This window comes from Pollachius pollachius, assembly GCF_949987615.1.
Source record: "Pollachius pollachius genome assembly, chromosome: 2".
Taxonomy (NCBI): domain Eukaryota; kingdom Metazoa; phylum Chordata; class Actinopteri; order Gadiformes; family Gadidae; genus Pollachius; species Pollachius pollachius.
In genome coordinates this window covers 22,979,290-22,998,472 of record NC_136935.1, presented here as the reverse complement: position 1 = coordinate 22,998,472, position 19,183 = coordinate 22,979,290, and the positions used below count along the sequence as shown (strand labels likewise).

Here is a 19,183-nt window from a genome sequence, read left to right as displayed (position 1 = left end):
TCAAATGAAGCACTCATGAGCTTGACTGCTCATTTCATTGATAAGAATTGGAAAAAGGTCCAAGTTGTCTTGAATGTTAAATCCTTGACACAATCCCACACAGGACAGTACATTGGAGAGACATTTCTGTCCATGCTTCAGGAATGGGAAATTGATGCGGAGCGGGTCATGCTTGTGCTCAGGGACGGTGGGGCAAATATGGTGAAAGGCATGCGCCTTGTTGAGATGCCAGACCTGAGCTGCAGTGCTCACATACTGCACCTGGTTATAAATGATGGCCTCAGTTCCCAGAGAGTGGTGGTGGACATTCTGGCAAAGCTCAAGAAAATTGCTACACACTTCAACCACTCTGTTACGGCAGTGCAACACCTGTCTAAAATTCAGGAGGAGCTAGGTGTCCCACAGCATTCTATCATACAGGCAATACAGACAAGCCGAAACTCTACACTACACATGTTGGTGAGGATGATCAAACAAAAAAGAGCCATCACTGCATATGCTAGCGACCATGGACATTTCTCATGTCTGTCAGCAGAGGAATGGTCCGTTGCATCGAACCTGGCAGAGACCCTTGGACCACTGGAGGAGGTGACACTGGAATGTAGTAGAGCAGACTCATCCACATCCTGCATTCTACCATGCACAGAAGTTTTGCACCGTTTACTGGAGTCAGAGGGACCAACCACCAAGGGTATTTAAACCATGAGAAAAGCCATGCTGAATAGCTTGCAAAAAAGGTTTTCAAAAGTTAAGGACTCTAAAGAGGTGGTGCTTGCGTGTGTCCTTGACCCACGATACAAAGGGCGTCCTTTGGTACCAGAAATGCTGACAAAAGTGAAAACCTGGTTGAAAGAGGCTATGGAGACCAGTCCACCAGATTCTGCAACTGAAACTCCACCTGAGGAGAGCGACCCCAAAAGGCCGAGAACAGAGGACCAAGTACCCAGTCTCTTAGACTCGCTGTACGACACTGTGCTCCTTCCTTCCACCAGTGAGGCAGTGGAACCAGAGGGGATCATCGAAGAGCTAGAACGGTACTTCAGAGAGCCTGTCATTGACAGAAAGAGTGGAAATCCATATGATTGGTGGAAACACAACACCAACCGTTTCACCAGACTGTCAGCTTTAGCAAGGCAGTACCTCTCCTGTCCACCCTCCTCTGTGGCGAGCGTAAGAGTGTTCAGCCCCATAGGGAATATTTATGAGGATAGGCGAAGCTCTTTGAAAGGAGAGAATGCAGAGAAACTTTGCTTCTTGTACTACAACCTGCCTCTGCTTGACTGGAGCTATTGAGGACTGACTGTTTCAGTACACTACCTCATATACTGTATATAGATTATAGTTTGCTGTTTTTATTCATCAGAAGTTATTGAATTTAACAGAATATATTTTTTCCAGTCTTGTTCAAAGTTATATTTAAGTTGGTCCCATTGAGACCATCTGCCTATCTGACACTTCAATTACTAAAAGACATCGTAACTAAATCATTTTTCAACCGTTTACCATCGTTCAAACAAACAAACAAAGCTAAACATTTGTATCTTCAATAAAATCTGAACAGAATTTCGATATAATTCATACTTTTTTCAGATTCAAAGTTTTAGTTTCAAACTGTCATATTCTTCAGTTGGTCCTATTGAAGCTGTCTGGTCAACCTCTGACAATTCAACACATCATAACCAAATCATTTTTCAACCGTTTACTTTTGTTTAAACCATTGAACAAATCTACACACTTGTATCTTCAATAATGTCTAAACAAAATTTCGATAGCTTTTATAGTTTTTTCAGAATCTCAGTTTTAGTTTCTTACCGGCATAGTTTTCATAGTTGACGCCAGAGCGTGAGGACGTTCAGGCACACACACACACACACCCAAACACACATATAATGGCTGTGCCATTCTCCTAAGACACACACACACACACACACACGTTTTGAACTATATTCCACTCATTTATACTTCATTCTACAGATTTTATTCTACCTTCAAAATGTTCAACAGATTTCCTAGATTCAGTGTAATGATTCAACCTTCAGCTTCAGCAGTGCAGCGGAGAATTTCACCTTCAGCAGACGTTAGCAGTATGACTTCAAAACCCTTCAACTCATTTATACTTCATTCTACATTCAAAATGTTTAGCAGATTTCCTAGATTCAGTGTAATGATTCTTGCAACGTTCAGCTTCAGCAGTGTAGCTGAGCATTTCAGCATCAGCAGACATTAGCAGTATGACTTCGAAACCCTTCAACTCATTCATACTTCATCCTACAGACTTCATTCTACATTCACAATGTTCCGCAGATTTCCTAGATTCAGTGTAATGATTCTTCAACGTTCAGCTTCAGCAGTGTAGCGGATCATTTTAACGTCAGCATTCACACCGCAATACCTTCAGGGATTGCAATTCTAGTTATTCTTCTTCTGCCGTTTTTTGGTCTTCAACTCCTCCGCCAAACTTTCAGCTACAGAAACCATTCAACTATTAAAACGTTCAGCTCTTTAACGACATGATGGCTATTATTAAGCGTTATTCCACTCTTTCAACTTTTTAAACTATTCAGCTTTTTCCACCTTTTTTTAACATGGGAGGCATGGGAGTCCTCTGGTACTTCAACTGTTTAAGACGTAACTAAATGGATTTTCAACCGTTTACCTTCGTTCAAACCATTTAACAAATCTACACATTTATATCTTCAATAATATGCAAACGGAATTTCGATATCATTTATAGTTCATTCAGAATCACAGTTTTAGTTTCAAACCGTCATATTCTACAGTTGGTCCCATTGAAGCCGTCTGCCCATTCTGACACATAAATTACTTAGGACATCGTAACTCGGTCAAATTTCAACCGTTTACCATCGTTCAAACCAATAAACAAATCTACACATTTGTATCTTCAATACTATATATTTATACTTTTTTCAGAATCAGTTTTGGTTTCACACCAGCATAGTTTTCAGTTGCTCTCCTATCTACTACTTCAGCAACTACTACTACTTCAGCTACTACTACTACTTCAGCTACTTCTACTACTACTCCAGCTACTTCTACTACAGCAACTACTACTACTAGAATCACAGTTTTAGTTTCAAACCAGCATAGTTTTCAGTTGCTCTCATTGATTTCCGTTGACGTCAGAACGTGAGGACGTTCAGGCACCCACACACACAGCAATGGCTCCGCCATTCTCTTAAAGAGACACACACACACGCATGGCTCCGCCATTCTCTTAAACCCATTTACACATTTTTCAGAATCACAGTTTTAGTTTCAAACCAGCATTGTTTTCAGTTGCTCTAATTGACACGCAGACACACACACGCAATAGCTCCGCCATTCTCTTAAAGAAATGAAATGAAGAGAATAGACTAATGGAAATAATTTAATACATATTCATGGTAAAAAAATATATTAAAAACATAAGTCAGTGATTCTGATAGTGTTTAGGCCAGCAGAGAAGGCCTTGCTGGCCCTGACAGCCCACCACTGCAATACAACTACTACAACAATTACTACTACTAATTCAGCTACTACCTACTACTTCAGTTACTAGTACTACTTCAGCTACTACTTCAGCTACTACCTACTACTTCAGCTACTTCTACTTCAGGTTCTACTACCGCTACTACTACTACTTCAGCTACTACCTACTACTTCAGCTACTACTAGTACTTCAGCTACTATGGAAGAAATTAATGACTATATTCTAAGGCAAACCTTGATTATTATTAGGCCTATATATCTAAAAGATATTGAGGAGAATTAGAAAACAGGGTTTTTCTTCGCCATACTTGCAAGCAATGATTGATAACCAGCTAAATGAGTGTGAAGTATGTGCAAAAAACAATGTAAGAAAAACAATCACTACTCCATTGGGACACATTCCCACACCTGAAGGACCATTTAGACATTTGGTCATGGACTATGTTGATATGATTAAAAGTATAGGTGGTAAAAGGTACATGTTAGTTATCATTGACAGGTTCAGCAGATGGGTAGAAGCAGTCCCATCAAAAGACCAAAGTGCGGCTACAGTATTCAAGTTCCTGACTAGAGAAGTCATGCCAAGGCATGGAATTCCATCAGAAATAAGCTCAGACAATGAGGCAGCGTTTATTCAGAAAACACTAAAGCAAGTGATTCAGCATCTGCATGTCAAACAAAGATTAGGTTGCGTCTACCATCCTCAATCACAAGGTATGGTGGAGAGAGGAATGGGATGCTCAAGAAAAAATTAACAAAATTAATTTAAGTACTAAATTGAATTGGATTGATGCACTACCACTGACGCTAATGAGTAATCGCATGCAAACTAACAGAACGACGCATCTAACCCCGCATGAAATACTACGGGTCGCCCCATGCCTTCACCTGCCATTCGAGGGCCCCATAAAGGACCTCCACTAGAACAGTTGGAAACTGTGTTAAGACGCTATGTCTGGACAACTAACTGCTCTACATAAGTTTGTAATTCCAGCGAAAGAAACACAAAGTTCCAGAGTTGGAGGAGGTACCACCAAGAAGGGTGGAGCCAGGTGACCAAGGGTACCTAAGGGTGTTCAGGAGGAATTGGAACGGGCCCAGGACAGAAGGACCATACAAAGTCAACAACGCCAACAGCCATCCAGGTGGAAGGAAGTGCCACGTGGTATCACCTCAACCACTGCACAAAAGCCGCTCAACCCAGGACAAGGGAAGAGTGTGAGGAGGAGCGTGTGGAGGAGCCAGATGCAGACACGCCTGGGGCTGACCAGCTACCCCAGGACCAGACCCAGCCGAGCCAGGAGCAACAACCACACGATGATGCAGAAGATGGCGAGCCTGCTCCTGGTGCTCTACGTGTTGGGCCAGATTCCACTGGCTTAAGGACAGATCCCCAGGAAGGATGGGACTACGGAGACAACACAGACCTGGAAAAAAACAGGAATCAGGGGCTGGTACTGAAGGAAGTGTAAGAGAAACACAGGACAATCCAGCCTGCCAAAACCAATGCAATGGTGTTTAACAGTAAAGTCACAGAAGACATGGGATTACAACAACGAGTATAAATTACATATGAAAGTATATTTGCTTTTTAAAGTAGTGTCAGAAAGAACATTCGATCTTACACTAGAAATAGAAGCCCCTTGTATGATCAGAAATCAACCGGGTAAGGTCATTGAAATAGAACAAAGCAATTCACTAAAATCTTCAGATAATGATAAAGTAAACACAACCACAGCCACCGATAAAGTAGATCAACCTCCAGTTAGAAATAATGGGACAGATTCATGGGTAACCACTAATAGATTCAATTCAACGCTAGATGTAAGTAAGATTAATGAAACTACTGATGTCAGGGATTTAGCACAACCTTTAGTCACTAATGTATCTCCTATTAGAGAGGAAACAACACTGGCAACCGCAATATCAATGGTAAATTCCGAAATTATGATAAATGAGACCGCAATATCAACTTTTAAATCCGAAACTATTACGGCTGGGATAGTAACATCGACACCAATGTCTCTTGAAGAGACTTTTGTAAAGCAGACGTTACGTGGGAAGCTGGAGCTGATGAAGGTAGACACCAACACAATATCATGGATCATGGATTACCTGAATGACAGACCCCAGATTGTGAGGCTGGGGAGGTATGTTTCTGAGCAGGCAGTCAGTGGCACAGGAGCGCCGCAGGGGACTGTGCTGTCCCCTTTCCTCTTCTCACTATACACCTCAGACTTCCAGTATAACTCTGAGGCTTGTCATTTACAAAAGTTCTCAGATGATACTGCGGTAGTGGGGTGTATCAGTGGTGGAGATGAGACAGAATACAGGCAGCTGGTGGATAACTTTGTTGCATGGAGTGGGGAAAACCACCTTGTTTTAAATGTAACAAAGACCAAGGAAATGGTGGTGGACTTCAGGATGGCCAGGCCTGAGCTAAGCACCATCTCTATCCTTGGGGATAAAGTGCAGGTGGTAGAGAGCTATAAATACTTGGGTGTGCACATGGACAATAAACTGGAATGGAAGCAACAAACAGAGGCTGTCTACAAGAAGGGTCAGAGCAGACTGGTATAAATGGGTGGAATTTACTGGGAAACAAATAGAGGCACATAACTGTTATTTTTGTAGTAAGAATCGTCAGGATGCAGTATACGTAGTAAATTCTAAATACGATTTTGAATTTTGCTAAACAGAACGGAGACAGCAAGAATATAACCAAGAGGTCAATTTAAATAGATTAGAACAGAAGGTATCCAATATCAGCATAGGTACGTTATATGTTCGATGAAATGTTTTCTGTTTTTAGGATCGAGTTACCATAACGAATATCTTGAAGATAAATATGACGGAGAACCATGGAACGTAATTATGAAAAGATGCCGAGAATTTGACATAACTCTATCAAAGGAAATAGGTGAAGCAACACGGCCAAAACCAAAAAATTATCATATTGAAGAGGGATTAGAATGTTTTCAAAACGACGAAGTAAACAAGGATGCCAGCGATGTAGGTAGTATACCAGAGGAACAATGTAACATAATTTGGAATGTCACACTATTCGATATCAACGGGGAAAGACTGTCATATCAACCCCCTGCGATTAAAAATGTTCAGCCTTTACCAGGCTCTCTTTACTACCTACTACTTCAGCAACTACTAATACTTCAGCTACTACTACTAATACTTCAGCTACTACTACTTCAGCTACTACTACTACTAGTTCAGCTACTACTTTTCAGATTCTTCAGTTCAATACATTTTACATTTCTTCATTTTCAGCAATGCTTTGCGCTTTTTAGTCAGCCGTCAGCATTCACACGCGTTTTCTGCAGTAAATGCAATTTCTAGTTGCTCCCAACGTCCCGGAACTATTAAAAGTAATATTAAATGATAAAATAAAAAAACATAACTGGGAAAACACAAAAATAACATACAATGTATGATATGTATTTATATATCTATACAGTATATAAGGGATGTCCATGGTTAACCGATAAGATCTTTAACCGGTAAATACTAACTGTTAAAAACTTTTTTATATCCTCTTAATTTCTCTCAGATGACAGGAGATGCTTTAATTGCTGATAAGACGATCATTGCTCAATATAGGACGTTAAACAGGTCATAATTCCATCTTAACTATCTATTTTATATTGCTGGGAAAACAAGTTTTTGCCAAAATCTCAAATTTCATTTTTTTTGTGTTGCATTTGAACACATCAATCATATTACTGAGCCGACCTGAACACATCACATTTGACACTGTTTGCTACTTTTTTTTTAAGCTAACTAGCTCTATATCCTGCCGGTTTTAACTTGGAGTTAAAAACTGGATTACTATTTTTAACTGACGGGACTTTCTACACCGTCCAGTTGTGTGATTACTACCGCTGCCTTGAATGACTGTTGATGCACGCGGTGCCGACTCCAAGCCCGTCTGCAGCAGCAGCAGCTGACAGAGTTTTTGATTGGACTAGATTGATACTGAGTTGAAGGAGTTTTTTTAACCCAAAGACAGTGCAGGTACAACACTTTTATATAGGCCTACAGTACAGTTTTAAAATACGACCAAAATACAAGCTATGGTCGCTCACACTAAAGCTCGCTGTGGGCGTGCATGAACCATGAACCAACCTGTCGGTGGAAATTGTATCGATTTGTTGTTGCAGCTAGGGATGGGCATGGTTAATCGACGATCGACTAATTGATCGTTAAGAATTTCGTCGATTACGTAAATTTTTCATCGATTAAACTAATGCAGTGTGCAATTAAACATTTTACCACCCGGGGGCAATATTTGAAAAAAACAAAAACGCCACAGGCCTGCTCGGTCACCTGCGAGTCTGTGTGTTTCAAAAGTAATCATGAAGCGGACGAGGCCACGGCGAAGTCTGGTGTGGGACCATTATGATTTAAAAAATGACTTAGTTCACTGCCAACACTGCAAAGCTGTGTTTAAGTACAAGACGGCCACGACTCAAATGATGTACCACTTGAAAAACGCGCATCCGACCCTGGTTAGTGGCGGTGCATCGTGCTCTCAGTCTCAGCCTAGCATCAACTCGATGTTAGCACGGACACAGAGGAGCTGCGATGCTCAACGAGCAGAGACAATTACCCAAGGGATCTGCAAGTTCATTGAGATGGATATGCTGCCCCTAAGTATCGTTGAGGGCGAAGGTTTTCGAAAACTGATAAACTTATTGGAACCAGCATATCACATTCCGTCACGACGTACCATCACCAGACTGATAGAAACTCACTACGAAGAACGGAAGCAAGAGCTGCTAAAAGAATTGAGCACAACTGAAAGAGTTGCTCTAACCACAGACTGCTGGACCGCGTTAACAGCCGAGAGCTACATCACAATCACCTGCTACTACATCAGTGATGACTGGCATATTAACTCAGCGGTCCTGCTCACAGAAAGCCTGCCAGGCCGGCATACAGCTGACAACCTCGCTGATAAAATGAATGACACTGTAGAGCAATGGGGACTTGAAGACCGAGTTATTGCATGCGTTCATGACAACGCGGCCAATATTGTTGCCGCCAACAGTCCCACCAGAGTGAACTGGATTTCCGTTGCCTGCTTTGCACACACACTCCAGTTAGCCATAAATGTTGGATTTGCCATCTATCTATGTCGGGTTATATCAGCGGCTAGTAAACTTGTTAGCCACTTCCATCACAGCACCGCAGCAACCAATGCACTGCAACAGAAACAGGAGCAAATGGGCCTCGCAACTCATCGGCTTATTCAGTCCTGTAAAACACGGTGGAACTCCGTGTGCAAGATGTTTGATCGGCTGGTGGAGCAGCGGTGGGCTGTTGCAGCTGTGCTTTCGGACCGAACCGTGACTAAGCTTCAAGATGCCAGGATCCTGGAGTTGAAGGATGAGCACTGGCAGATGATGGAGGACACACCATCAGCCTGTGCTGTCAGCACTTAAATGTGCCACCACGGTTATGTCTGCAGAGAAAGACGTGTCCATCTCGAACACATATCCCATTACTTTCGGCCTTCTTTCCATCTTGCCATCTTTCTGAACAAAAATCCGTAGACTGGTGCTGAAGTTGTGTGAGTTACTGGTTCTATTTTCAGAAGCTTTGTTACTAAGCCTAATTGATTGTTCTCGGCCTTCTTTCTCTGCCTTTTTTTTTATATTTTGCGTTACATTTGGCAAAACCTGTCCGAATTAGGTATAATATATTTTTGGTTAAGTTATAACATGATTGTTTTTTTTATATTATTATTGTTATTATTTTGGGAAGAAACTAGGGTTGTGTTTATTTTAAGTTATGTTTATGAGCACCGGCCTCGAGCTGCAGGCTCCGTTGCTTAGAGCAGAGTAGCGCATAACTATTGAACGGATCTGGTTTAACTGAGTTGTTCATCTAATAATCAAGATCCCAATGACGAAAACACGCTGTTTTTGTATTTTCATTGCATTTTGGATATAGCATATAAATACTAATGCAATATCACACGAGAGGGACTGCGTTGTATCAGCACGGCTGTGATTGTGCCGAAGATAATCACAGCCGTGCTGATATTCCCCACAACAGCACGACCTCGAGTGTGATATTGCTTTTATACAACAGTTCTACAAGCACCATTAATTAGTTAACATTTGTTTGTTTATTTAATGATTTATTTGGCACCGCCAACACAAATGGATCCGCGACTGGGACTGAACTGTTGCCAAGCAACACACATACTAGCTAGCAGAACATAAACAGCGGAGTGATACATGTATAGTTAAAAGTCCCGGTGTTGTTATACTTGGTCGTAACTAAATTTTAATGTAAAATATTAACGATTAATGGACTAATTGATCGTTAATTCTCCCGACGATCGACTAAGACAACTTAATCGAATGCCCATCCCTAGTTGCAGCCCTAGATGCTCCGTCATAGAACGCCGACAAGAACTGTTCCAATGTTGAGAACACTCAGAAATTCGCTCCCTTTTTGCGTCCTTTATTTTTGAGAATTCTGAGATTTTTCAAGGATGCATCGATGGATCCTCAACAAGCCAAAATACCAACAATCCTTTGCCTTCACACGCTGCGCCGGGTATTTACAATTTGCATCTGGAAAGCAATACACATTGCTTTACACAAGTGCAGTTTTTGAACGTTTTCAGAAATATTTTGTCTGTATTGCTTTTTATAGATTAATCATGTAAATGAAATCTTCTGTTCCTCCGACATTGGGTTTATCTGTCTCTTTTAAGTTGGCTGATCCATGATGAATGTAACAATCCCTCGCTACTCGTGTTTATATCGAGCTGGTTCTGTGTTTGTGGGTCTGTAGTGCCGTATAACACGTAATGCCGTGTTATAGAACCATCACAATGACACTTAACCTGTTATATTAAGGTAAATTAAGCCTCATACCACCAGGTGTGAGTGTGATTAGCCATTACAAGCCGTTTTCAAAATGTGCAGCATTGTGACATCACAGGTGGGCATGTCCACCTAGATGTGTGACAGATAGATGAGCAACGTTTGCTACAGTCCACTGGGTAGGCTGTTAGGCTGATCTATCCAGCACACATCTAGGTGGACACGCCGACCTGTGATGTCACAATGCTGCACATTTTCAAACCTGCTTGTAATGGCTAATCACACTCAAACCTGGTGGTATGATATGTCCCCTTTAATGCGACTAACAATCTAATAATCTAGGGGTCTTAATTCGACTATGGTAAATGATCGAATTCGATTTAAGTTATGTATAAACGACTATGTTGTATACATGCATCTTAATAATCCAATCATAGTCGGACTAACCCAATAATCTGACTAACCCAATAATAAAATAATAATGATTTTCTTGCGTAAACGCACTAAAAAAATACAGATATATTGACAGGTTTTATATTGTTTAAAGTTAACTCAAGCAAATATATAAGACTATTTGGAAAAGGTTATTCAGCTTGAAAAAGTAAATTGGTAAATTTATGGTGTGATCCAGACGCCTCGGACACCAGCCTTTTCCGGTCTCGGAGCATTTATAGCATTCCCGTTCGACTTTGTAATTGTGTCATGAAATTGGCTAGTCGATGTTTATTGTTAGCTACATTAGCCTCTTTAGCTAACCAGCTTGAAAACAAACCCACCTTTGCATTGTATTGCACGCACAGCAAGACCGTGAAATGCAAAAATTGGGGAATAAAGTAGCAATGTAATCCAAAAAAAAATAGATACATTGTTATCATTTTGATTGACAGGGTCGATGTTTTCATACAACTTCCGTCTTATTTTTCCATGCCTAGAGGACCACATGAGTACAATTGACTAATCTTATTCCACTCTCCCCTATATATATTGCTGAAGAAACACAAGACATTGTTATTTGAATATTAGATAAGTCTATAGAATCTATAAAAACTTGGCCAACAGTTAAAGGGATACTTAACCCATTCAGAACCGGCGTTCTTTCATTATAAAATCGCTATTGTAATGTAAAAAATATGTTTTTTCCCCCCTCAATCTAACCAAGTCTTCCCTTGGCCCAGCTTTCCTGATCTAATTTTCTCCCGAGATGACGTAGAAGGGCCGAGGACTACAAACCACTGGTTCCTCAAATTTGTGTGCCCACCAATAAGGAATGATGGGGGGCGGGAGCTCGCGTACAAGATGTAAACACAATGTCCGCCATGTTTCTTCACCGCAAGAACAAATTTGCAATGTGAAACAGCAAAAGAGGATTTTGAAAATCTATTGTTGGATTTGGAAATGCAGGGCCATTAGTACGAGCCAGAATACAGCCAGGAAGAATTGACACAAATAGAGGTGGCTGCTGCGGCTGCAGCTGAACAAGCCTTGCCTGTTGCCGAGGACGAGGAGCCGGAGCACGCAGGATTGCTCTGTTCGCCTATAGACAGAATCCCTGTGCTGCAGTGAATTTCAGCGATGCCAGTTTCTTCTAGAATAAATGGCTGAATCTGGTGAGGACGGGGCCATGTGTGTAACCTCTCACCCAGGCTTTACGCTTCATCTGATAAGTTGGGTATTGGATACATATTTCCGGACCCAGAAAGTGAACTGGAAACGCCAGCCAAAGCCCGCCAGGAGAAACAGAAATCTGAGCATAGAGTGTTTCTTTTTTTTGGCTATAATAGTTTTGAGTACCGGGGAACGTGACAATGTAGTTATCCGAAAGAAGCCGATCTTATTGGCAGAGCATAGGCTACGTTACGGTAGCTTGAAGTCTGTGTAACCGTACGTTCACACCAAAAGCTGTAAAAGATGCAAAATCGCCGAATAGCTCAAAACGCAACGCTGTCCAAAATATTTACAGCTCATATTGCGATTTTGCTTTTCCATTTAAAGGAGCCGCGCTTTTTGCACGCTCGTAGTTGAGGCAAGTGCTGCTGCTGATGCCGAGCCACAAAAACACAAGATAGTCATAAGTTTGGTAAATTGAAAAAGAATAATAAACATAAATACATGAAACACTGAATAAATATGGAGCGATTGCTTATATGCTAGATTATAGCTTAGTTGATCGCTATCGTGTGCGTGTAGTATTGTTTATTATGGAAAAGATCCACTCAACGGGAGCATTTGTGCCAGGCAGACACACGGCAAACTGACAAATTAGAAATAGATTTCTGTGCGGCATCTCCCTGCTTCTGAAATGCGCGCATCTCCACCCTCCGCTCGTCCGCTGGTTTCCATCAGCATTCCACTGTGCGACCATCCCTGTTGCGTAATGCGGATTGCGCATGCCCTGATACATTGTTGAAATCATGGTATGCTGAATGCTTTATTTTTCTATGTGTTTTTTAGTTAATGATCGGGCTATTATAAGACCACGTTGGCTATGCAATCGCGGACAAATACGATGCCCTGCAATAGCCGCAATTATTCTCTCACGCACCATGATGAAGGAACAAATGTGTGGTAGGAACTAGGAACTAAAGTTCTCGCCTATGTTTACTGGGACCCACGCCGGCGAGAGACATCTACATTCCGATTGGCTGGCGGTCATTTACAGCCAAAACGCTACTAGCTCATTGCATAGAGTTGAGCTGTCTTCAACTGTCATTTACAGTAGAGATGCATTTATTGATTTGTTTCCGCGAACCAGTTCGCGTGATTCAGTTCGCCAAGGGGAGTCGTTCGCGAATCGTTCGTTCAGTCGAGTTTCCGGTAGCGGTGAATCGAATCATACACGGTTCTCTGAGTCAGTCAGACTCAGCCCCTCGTTCGTTAGTTCGTTCGTTCGTTCAGTCGAGTTTCCGGTAGAATCATGGAATGAACGGCTCAGACTCAGCGCCTCCCTCGTTCTCATTCTCATACGTCAACATTACAACTTTAACCAAACGCAGCGGGATGGGGGGTGTAGTTGATTATTGGATGTTTGACATATCAGCAAAATAATAGACTTGATTAAGCAATGATGGTGGGTGTCCCGGGTGTTTTAGGCTCCCATAAACAGAACCCTGTGCAGCCAAAGACTAAATCTAGCTGCCAAAATTAACACTGCCTTCAAAACGAGAGCTGGTTAATTGTGAAAAATGCATTAAACTGTCATCAGACAACGCAGTTATACGCTATTGTAATGACCTCGCCGGTGACAAACCAGGTCACTGAAAACCCGTAACCAACGGCAAAAAGCCACATTAACAACAACCGGTTACCCGGGCAACCCCCCAACCCGGTCCCTTCAACGTGCAAGCCCCCACCCTCCTGTTCTCCCAAGGCCCTCCCCCAGCTGACCGGATGATTCGCCCCCCACACTGATTGACAAGAAGAACATCCAATGCATGCACAGAAAACAACTGGCATAACGGACAACGAAATACAATGCAACACATAACACACAAACTCTTTAAATGTCCCAGGGTCGCTACACTATAGACTCTAGAGTTTCTGGTATAAAGGCTGGGTGTGATAAATATGTACACTTTATGTTGAAAGTATACTGTCGCTATTTCCATTGAAACGAATTTCGCGGTGAGCAGTCTTCACAACGAGAGCTGGTAGGTTGTGAAAAATGTGGTATAAAGGCTGGGATGAATTTCGAATTATAAATATGTACAATGCATCCTTTAAATACGTCCATGCAACAGATGGCCAATGTGAATAATAGATAGCTCGCTCACTAAGCCCATTTGTTTTTTCCCCATTAAACCTGTTGATTTCTGTCTCTCATTGACTCAAATTCAACGAGAGCGTCCTAGACTCAGTCCTAGAACAGCATACGATTGGCTGGCTCTCGTGAGTCGTGACGTCTCTCAGTCGGTCCCTCCTCACCACTCACAGTGAGTGAACGAACTGTCAGCGAGTCAGCGACTAGTGGGTCTGGGAGGAGTCGACTCTGAGAACGAACGAGGCGAACGAGAGAGAGGAACCAGTTCAGTTCGTTCGTCTTAACGATTCGTTCATTCGAACTGATTCGTTCGCGAACGAGTCAACACTAATTTACAGCTTTACAGCTTTAAAGCTATCGCTCAAGCGTTTTGTCGCTCCTATCGCTCTATCGCTCATGTCTAACAGAAAGTGGGCGTTTTGGGCGTTTATCGCTCAAAACGCTTTACAGCCTTTGGTGTGAACGCACAGTAGTGCTGTATAGACTACTCAAGGCATAATTTATCTTGCTTTGCTAATGTTGTTTTCTTTCTTTCTCAAGACAGTATCGGCTTCCTGTGTTGTCTAGGCCATCAGAGCTAATTACCCAGCACAGGATGGGCAGTACCGTGGCTACCAGGAGACAGTAATGTTCAAGATGAGCTGTGACGATTTTGACTCTAGCAAACGCACCCTACACGTTTTATTTTTGTAAATAGTTCACATTTTTTCATGAACAAAACTTCAAATCATGTCGGTTGTTGTGATTTGTTTACTAACCCAAGTGCCGTTATACAAAAGTAGGCCTACTGTATAAGATAAACACTTATTTCAACTGGGGAGAAAAGGTTGAGTACAAATACTTGATATGCTGAGCTACTGTAATTAGCAAATGTTTTTATGCTGTACAGTAATAGACAAATTATGCGTTTTAAAGAACGAGGGCAGAAGTCTAAACTAGTCAACGTATCACGGGGATATGTTTACACAAAGATTTCTCGTGCTAGGATCATGGGTCCTTCCCCCTCCAAACGGTAACAGGCGGGCGATGCAGCCGGAGCAATGCATTGTGGTAGTTTGAGGATTTCTTACTTTTGAGCCAGAGACACGTTCTGCCTTTTCTCAGGATAGGATGAACCGATTTTAAAAAAAAAATTGCACATATATAATACATAGAATTATTTACTTCATATAACCGTCATATATCCACTGGTGAAGTACCCATTTAAATGGACTGCAGTGCGTAACGTAACTCAGTCGTGAATACAGTTTCAGTAAATCTTTCGTGAATTCGTTATTTTTTAACTGATTTAGTATAAGTGAGGTGTTGTCACAGCAGTTTATATCGTCTCTAAATGGCAGTAATCCGTGTTTTACCTGACTGGAGTTAGTTGGAGAGAGAAGACACACTTGAAACTCCCTCCATGGCGCTTGAATATGACGTCAACGCGTTGCTGACGTCAGGTTATCGACAAAACAGTTAATTTGTGTTTGTAAAAACTCTGAATATCTTTTTCCTAAATATTTAACTTCAGTGTTTCTTATTTTCCCCAATGCGCCATTCTACTTTATACTATATATTGTATATACAGTAAGGAAGATAAAACTCACGTTGGACCGGAAGTACATTGACGTCACTGTTGTGTTCCCGCTGCTAGCTGAAGCTGTCAGTCTGGACCGTCAGTTTGTCCGGACCGTGTTTACGTCAGTTTGTCTGGACCGTGGTCACTAATGTAAGTACCTCTAGATTATATTCTCTAGAAGATATTGAAGCAGCAGCCTGCCATGCAAATACCGTTTAAGGGCTAACCTTCGTTCCGTTTAAGGTCTAACTTAGTCCCGTTTAAAGTCTAACCTCAGTCCCGTTTAAGGCGCTGTCTTAAATCCGTCACTTAGTCCCACCTAGTCCCTTCTAGTCCCCCCTAGTTCCTTCTAGTCCCACCAAGTCCCCTCTAGTCCCCTATAGTTCCCCCTAGACCCACCACTGTACACATATGCACATATGAACAGATATGCAGACATATGGAAGTGTTTAGTTGGCCTGTTGTTTAGGGCACTTTGTATTCTGCTGTTGGGATGATCGTGTATTTGGTCAAATCGCTGTAACAAGAGCGTGCATATCTGTAAAATATATAATAACATTATCTTTCTAACTTAAAATAATACATTCAAACTACATGAACTGCTATTGAGATGTGTGATAAGTATTTAATAAACGGACTGTCATCAATGTAAAACCTGTCTCACATCACGAGGGCAGCTATTATTATTGTTTACTAATCTTATTTCATCTTATATCCTGCTTCAAAACCCGGGCAAAATTGACATCAAAATGACATCCAATGTAATGCATACTACGCCATTAAATGTAATGGTATGACTGTTACTTGTTCAATATGTTATGATGAAAATGCAATGACATGTATGATTAAGCCAATTAGTTGATTATAATTTATTTAACCAAAATTCTTTACATCAAAAGCTCAAAGAAAACGGCAGACCTGCAGATATGGGGGCTGTCATATCCAGATGGAAGGTAAGGAATAGTTTGGGTCTGCAGGGATACATTTTACATTGTATATGTTTTGCTCTGTTAGAGGAGAAATTAAACCTCTTTACCCTATCTGGAATGAAGCCAGCTTCTATTCTGAGCAACACTGGGAGATGAGAGATACCGAGGCAGAGGGATTGGGAGTAATGAGGGAGAGATAGAAACAGCAGTAGGGGAAAATAGTCAAGCATGTTTGTGTTAAGTTTGTGTTTAACTGGTAAATAAGAATTGGAGGCTACCATTGTGCAATAAATACATTGTCCTGTCTTTCTATTCAATCTTGGTTCTTTTAAATAACTTGTAATTTCAGGTCTGAAATATTCATATTGAATATTTGTTAATGTATATGTTGTGTAATATTTAAAATGAGTAATCTCAAAATGATTTTATGTTCCCAGCCCAGCCAATGTCTGTTGTAGTATCTATATATCTATCTATCTCTCTACGTATATGCCCCATTCTTGTTTTTTTCTCTATCTTCTGTTCAGACAAAGCCAACCACAGTTGAAAAACTTGAAAACTTGGATAAGGTACAAACACACTCTTTCGCACTATGTTATATTATAATTAGGGGTGTAACGGTACACGTATTTGTACTGAACTGTCATGGTACAGGCACTTAGGGTACAGGTGCGGTTACAGAGGTGTACCGCGGTTTGTAAATGTGGCGTACATAGCGTTAATATGGCGAATGTAAAGGCTTGTTTTGCGATGCAGAATTTAAAACTTGAAGTCAGGAGTTCCACCCGGACCGTTTAGCCAAAGTATACTACTCCGACTCCGTAATCCGACTCAGTAACTACGGAAACCCCTCAGCAGCTCTCCGTCGGGATGTCGGATATGCAACGCAATTCGCCGCCCGATCTATCTTATATGTTGACTACAAACCATGTAAGCAGTGTTGTAAATAAACTTCCAAAGCTTTTTAAATATTACTGTGTTTAATTGGTCCTTAACCACTGAATCGTCAAATCCCGCCGGCGGGCAAGTTTTAGTTACACCACCCCTTCCGCACAACATGGGTCAATTTTCGGCATCATAAGGTTGAGTGATATAGTCATGTCATACACCGTTTGAAAGCTTAGAATCTCAGGAATGTCATCCAATGTCAACCATTCGGTGGAATAAATATTTTTAGCGAATATAGATCAAATATATCCTAGTGTCTTAGGTCAAAATAGCCCCCCTCCCCCTCCCCCTACCCCTCCCTTGGTGCATTCTTGCTTTATCATCGTTGTGGATATCCTTAGCAATGAGTTGATACTTCATGTTGGGTCTTGAAATGTTCATGAGAGTCCACAGAAATCGAAAATCAATATTATTTTAATATAATTTCATTGTGTATACGCACAAGCCATCTTATACAAAGCAGCTGAAAAATCGAAAACCGAAACGCTACAATGTTTTTTTGTAGAAAACTGCGATTTAGGGTTTGAATTCCGCTATTGTCGCCTGACATGGTATCCACTGTGTTCGCCAGGGTCTCACGATGACGTAGAGCCCTCACACATGTCTGTAAGACCAATACTTCCTTGTAAACAAGCCTTACAAGCCAATGAGGCGATCGCTATCAAAACGGGGCATGTATACTTTGACAGCTACACCAGCAGACAGCAACGGTCGGGGACGGGCCTTAGAAATCCTAATAGCCAATGAAAAGACCTTTCTGATGATATCCAGCATGTCAAACACAGTCTTACGTGTGGTTGGGAAAACAAATGCGTAAAGGTACGGCCACACCAAACGCGCTACTCGCGTTGGATAACGCGTGTAACGCGCCTAACCTGCTGCTTGATCATTGTGTGTCACAAAATGGTTCAACGCTGCGCTATATTTAGGAGTCCGAGGTAGGAAACCCAAACTCCGCCGTGTTTGGGTACATGATAGAGCTTAGATCGGGTTAGATTAAATAATCTCGGATATAAATAACAATAATCGGGTTAAATAATTTCACATGGTGTGTCTGGTGTATTTCCAGCATTCGTAGTGTTGATCAGCAGAGAAATAGTCCGCCAAAGACGTTGAGGTTGCTTAGCAACCAAAGACGCTGCCCATGCAAGTGAATGGAGCGTTCCCACTTCGTCATAACTATCAAACCAAACATCCTTCACATTCACCGAGCGAACATTATGAAAGTAAAATGCACATTTCTAGCTAAAAATGTTTACATAAACACTTTTAATGGCGCAACTATGTTACTATTTCCATCCAGAATAAAGAGTAAGATGTCCGCCATGTGCTTCTGTGCAAGCGTCACGTGTTAAACTGCTTTCACACCGCCGCCCGGCAACTCGCCGCCTCCATTCATTTCAATGAGGGAAGGGCGGCAGAGGGGAGGCAGTTACAAAAGCGGCTGAAAACCAGGAAGCCGTTGCCGCCCACGTGAACGCGCACAGATTTTGCCCTACCGCTCAGCTTTCCCCGTGTTGAAACTTTCGGCGGTAGCCACCCGGCAGCAGCAGCAGCAGCCGCTTTTGAAAACGCCTTGCCCTTCACATCACCGCGCTGAACCCTCCGGCAGCGAGGCGGTTATAAGGGCGGTTGCCGCGCG

The 19,183-nt window shown here is 41.8% G+C and overlaps 2 protein-coding genes across 5 annotated transcripts in view; one reads left to right on the top strand and one right to left on the bottom strand.

Annotated features, from left to right (window-relative positions):
- Positions 1-15,502, bottom strand: part of mcm8 (minichromosome maintenance 8 homologous recombination repair factor) — a 37,782-nt gene extending 22,280 nt beyond the window's left edge. Inside the window, exon 1 of the mRNA XM_079731066.1 lies at positions 15,459-15,502. The gene's annotated coding sequence lies outside the window, so the exon portion shown is untranslated. The remainder of the gene's footprint in view (positions 1-15,458) is intronic.
- A 215-nt stretch (positions 15,503-15,717) lies between these two features.
- The window catches only part of lnpk (lunapark, ER junction formation factor), a 52,734-nt gene continuing 49,268 nt past the window's right edge, over positions 15,718-19,183 (top strand). For all 4 annotated transcript variants that reach the window (XR_013811615.1, XM_079730101.1, XM_079730100.1 and 1 more), the window contains exons 1-3: positions 15,718-15,814; positions 16,564-16,617; positions 17,121-17,162. Coding sequence is in view for 3 of the 4 variants with exons in the window: in XM_079730101.1 (XP_079586227.1) it covers positions 16,591-16,617; positions 17,121-17,162 (69 nt within the window). In the remaining variant the exon portion in view is untranslated. The remainder of the gene's footprint in view (positions 15,815-16,563; positions 16,618-17,120; positions 17,163-19,183) is intronic.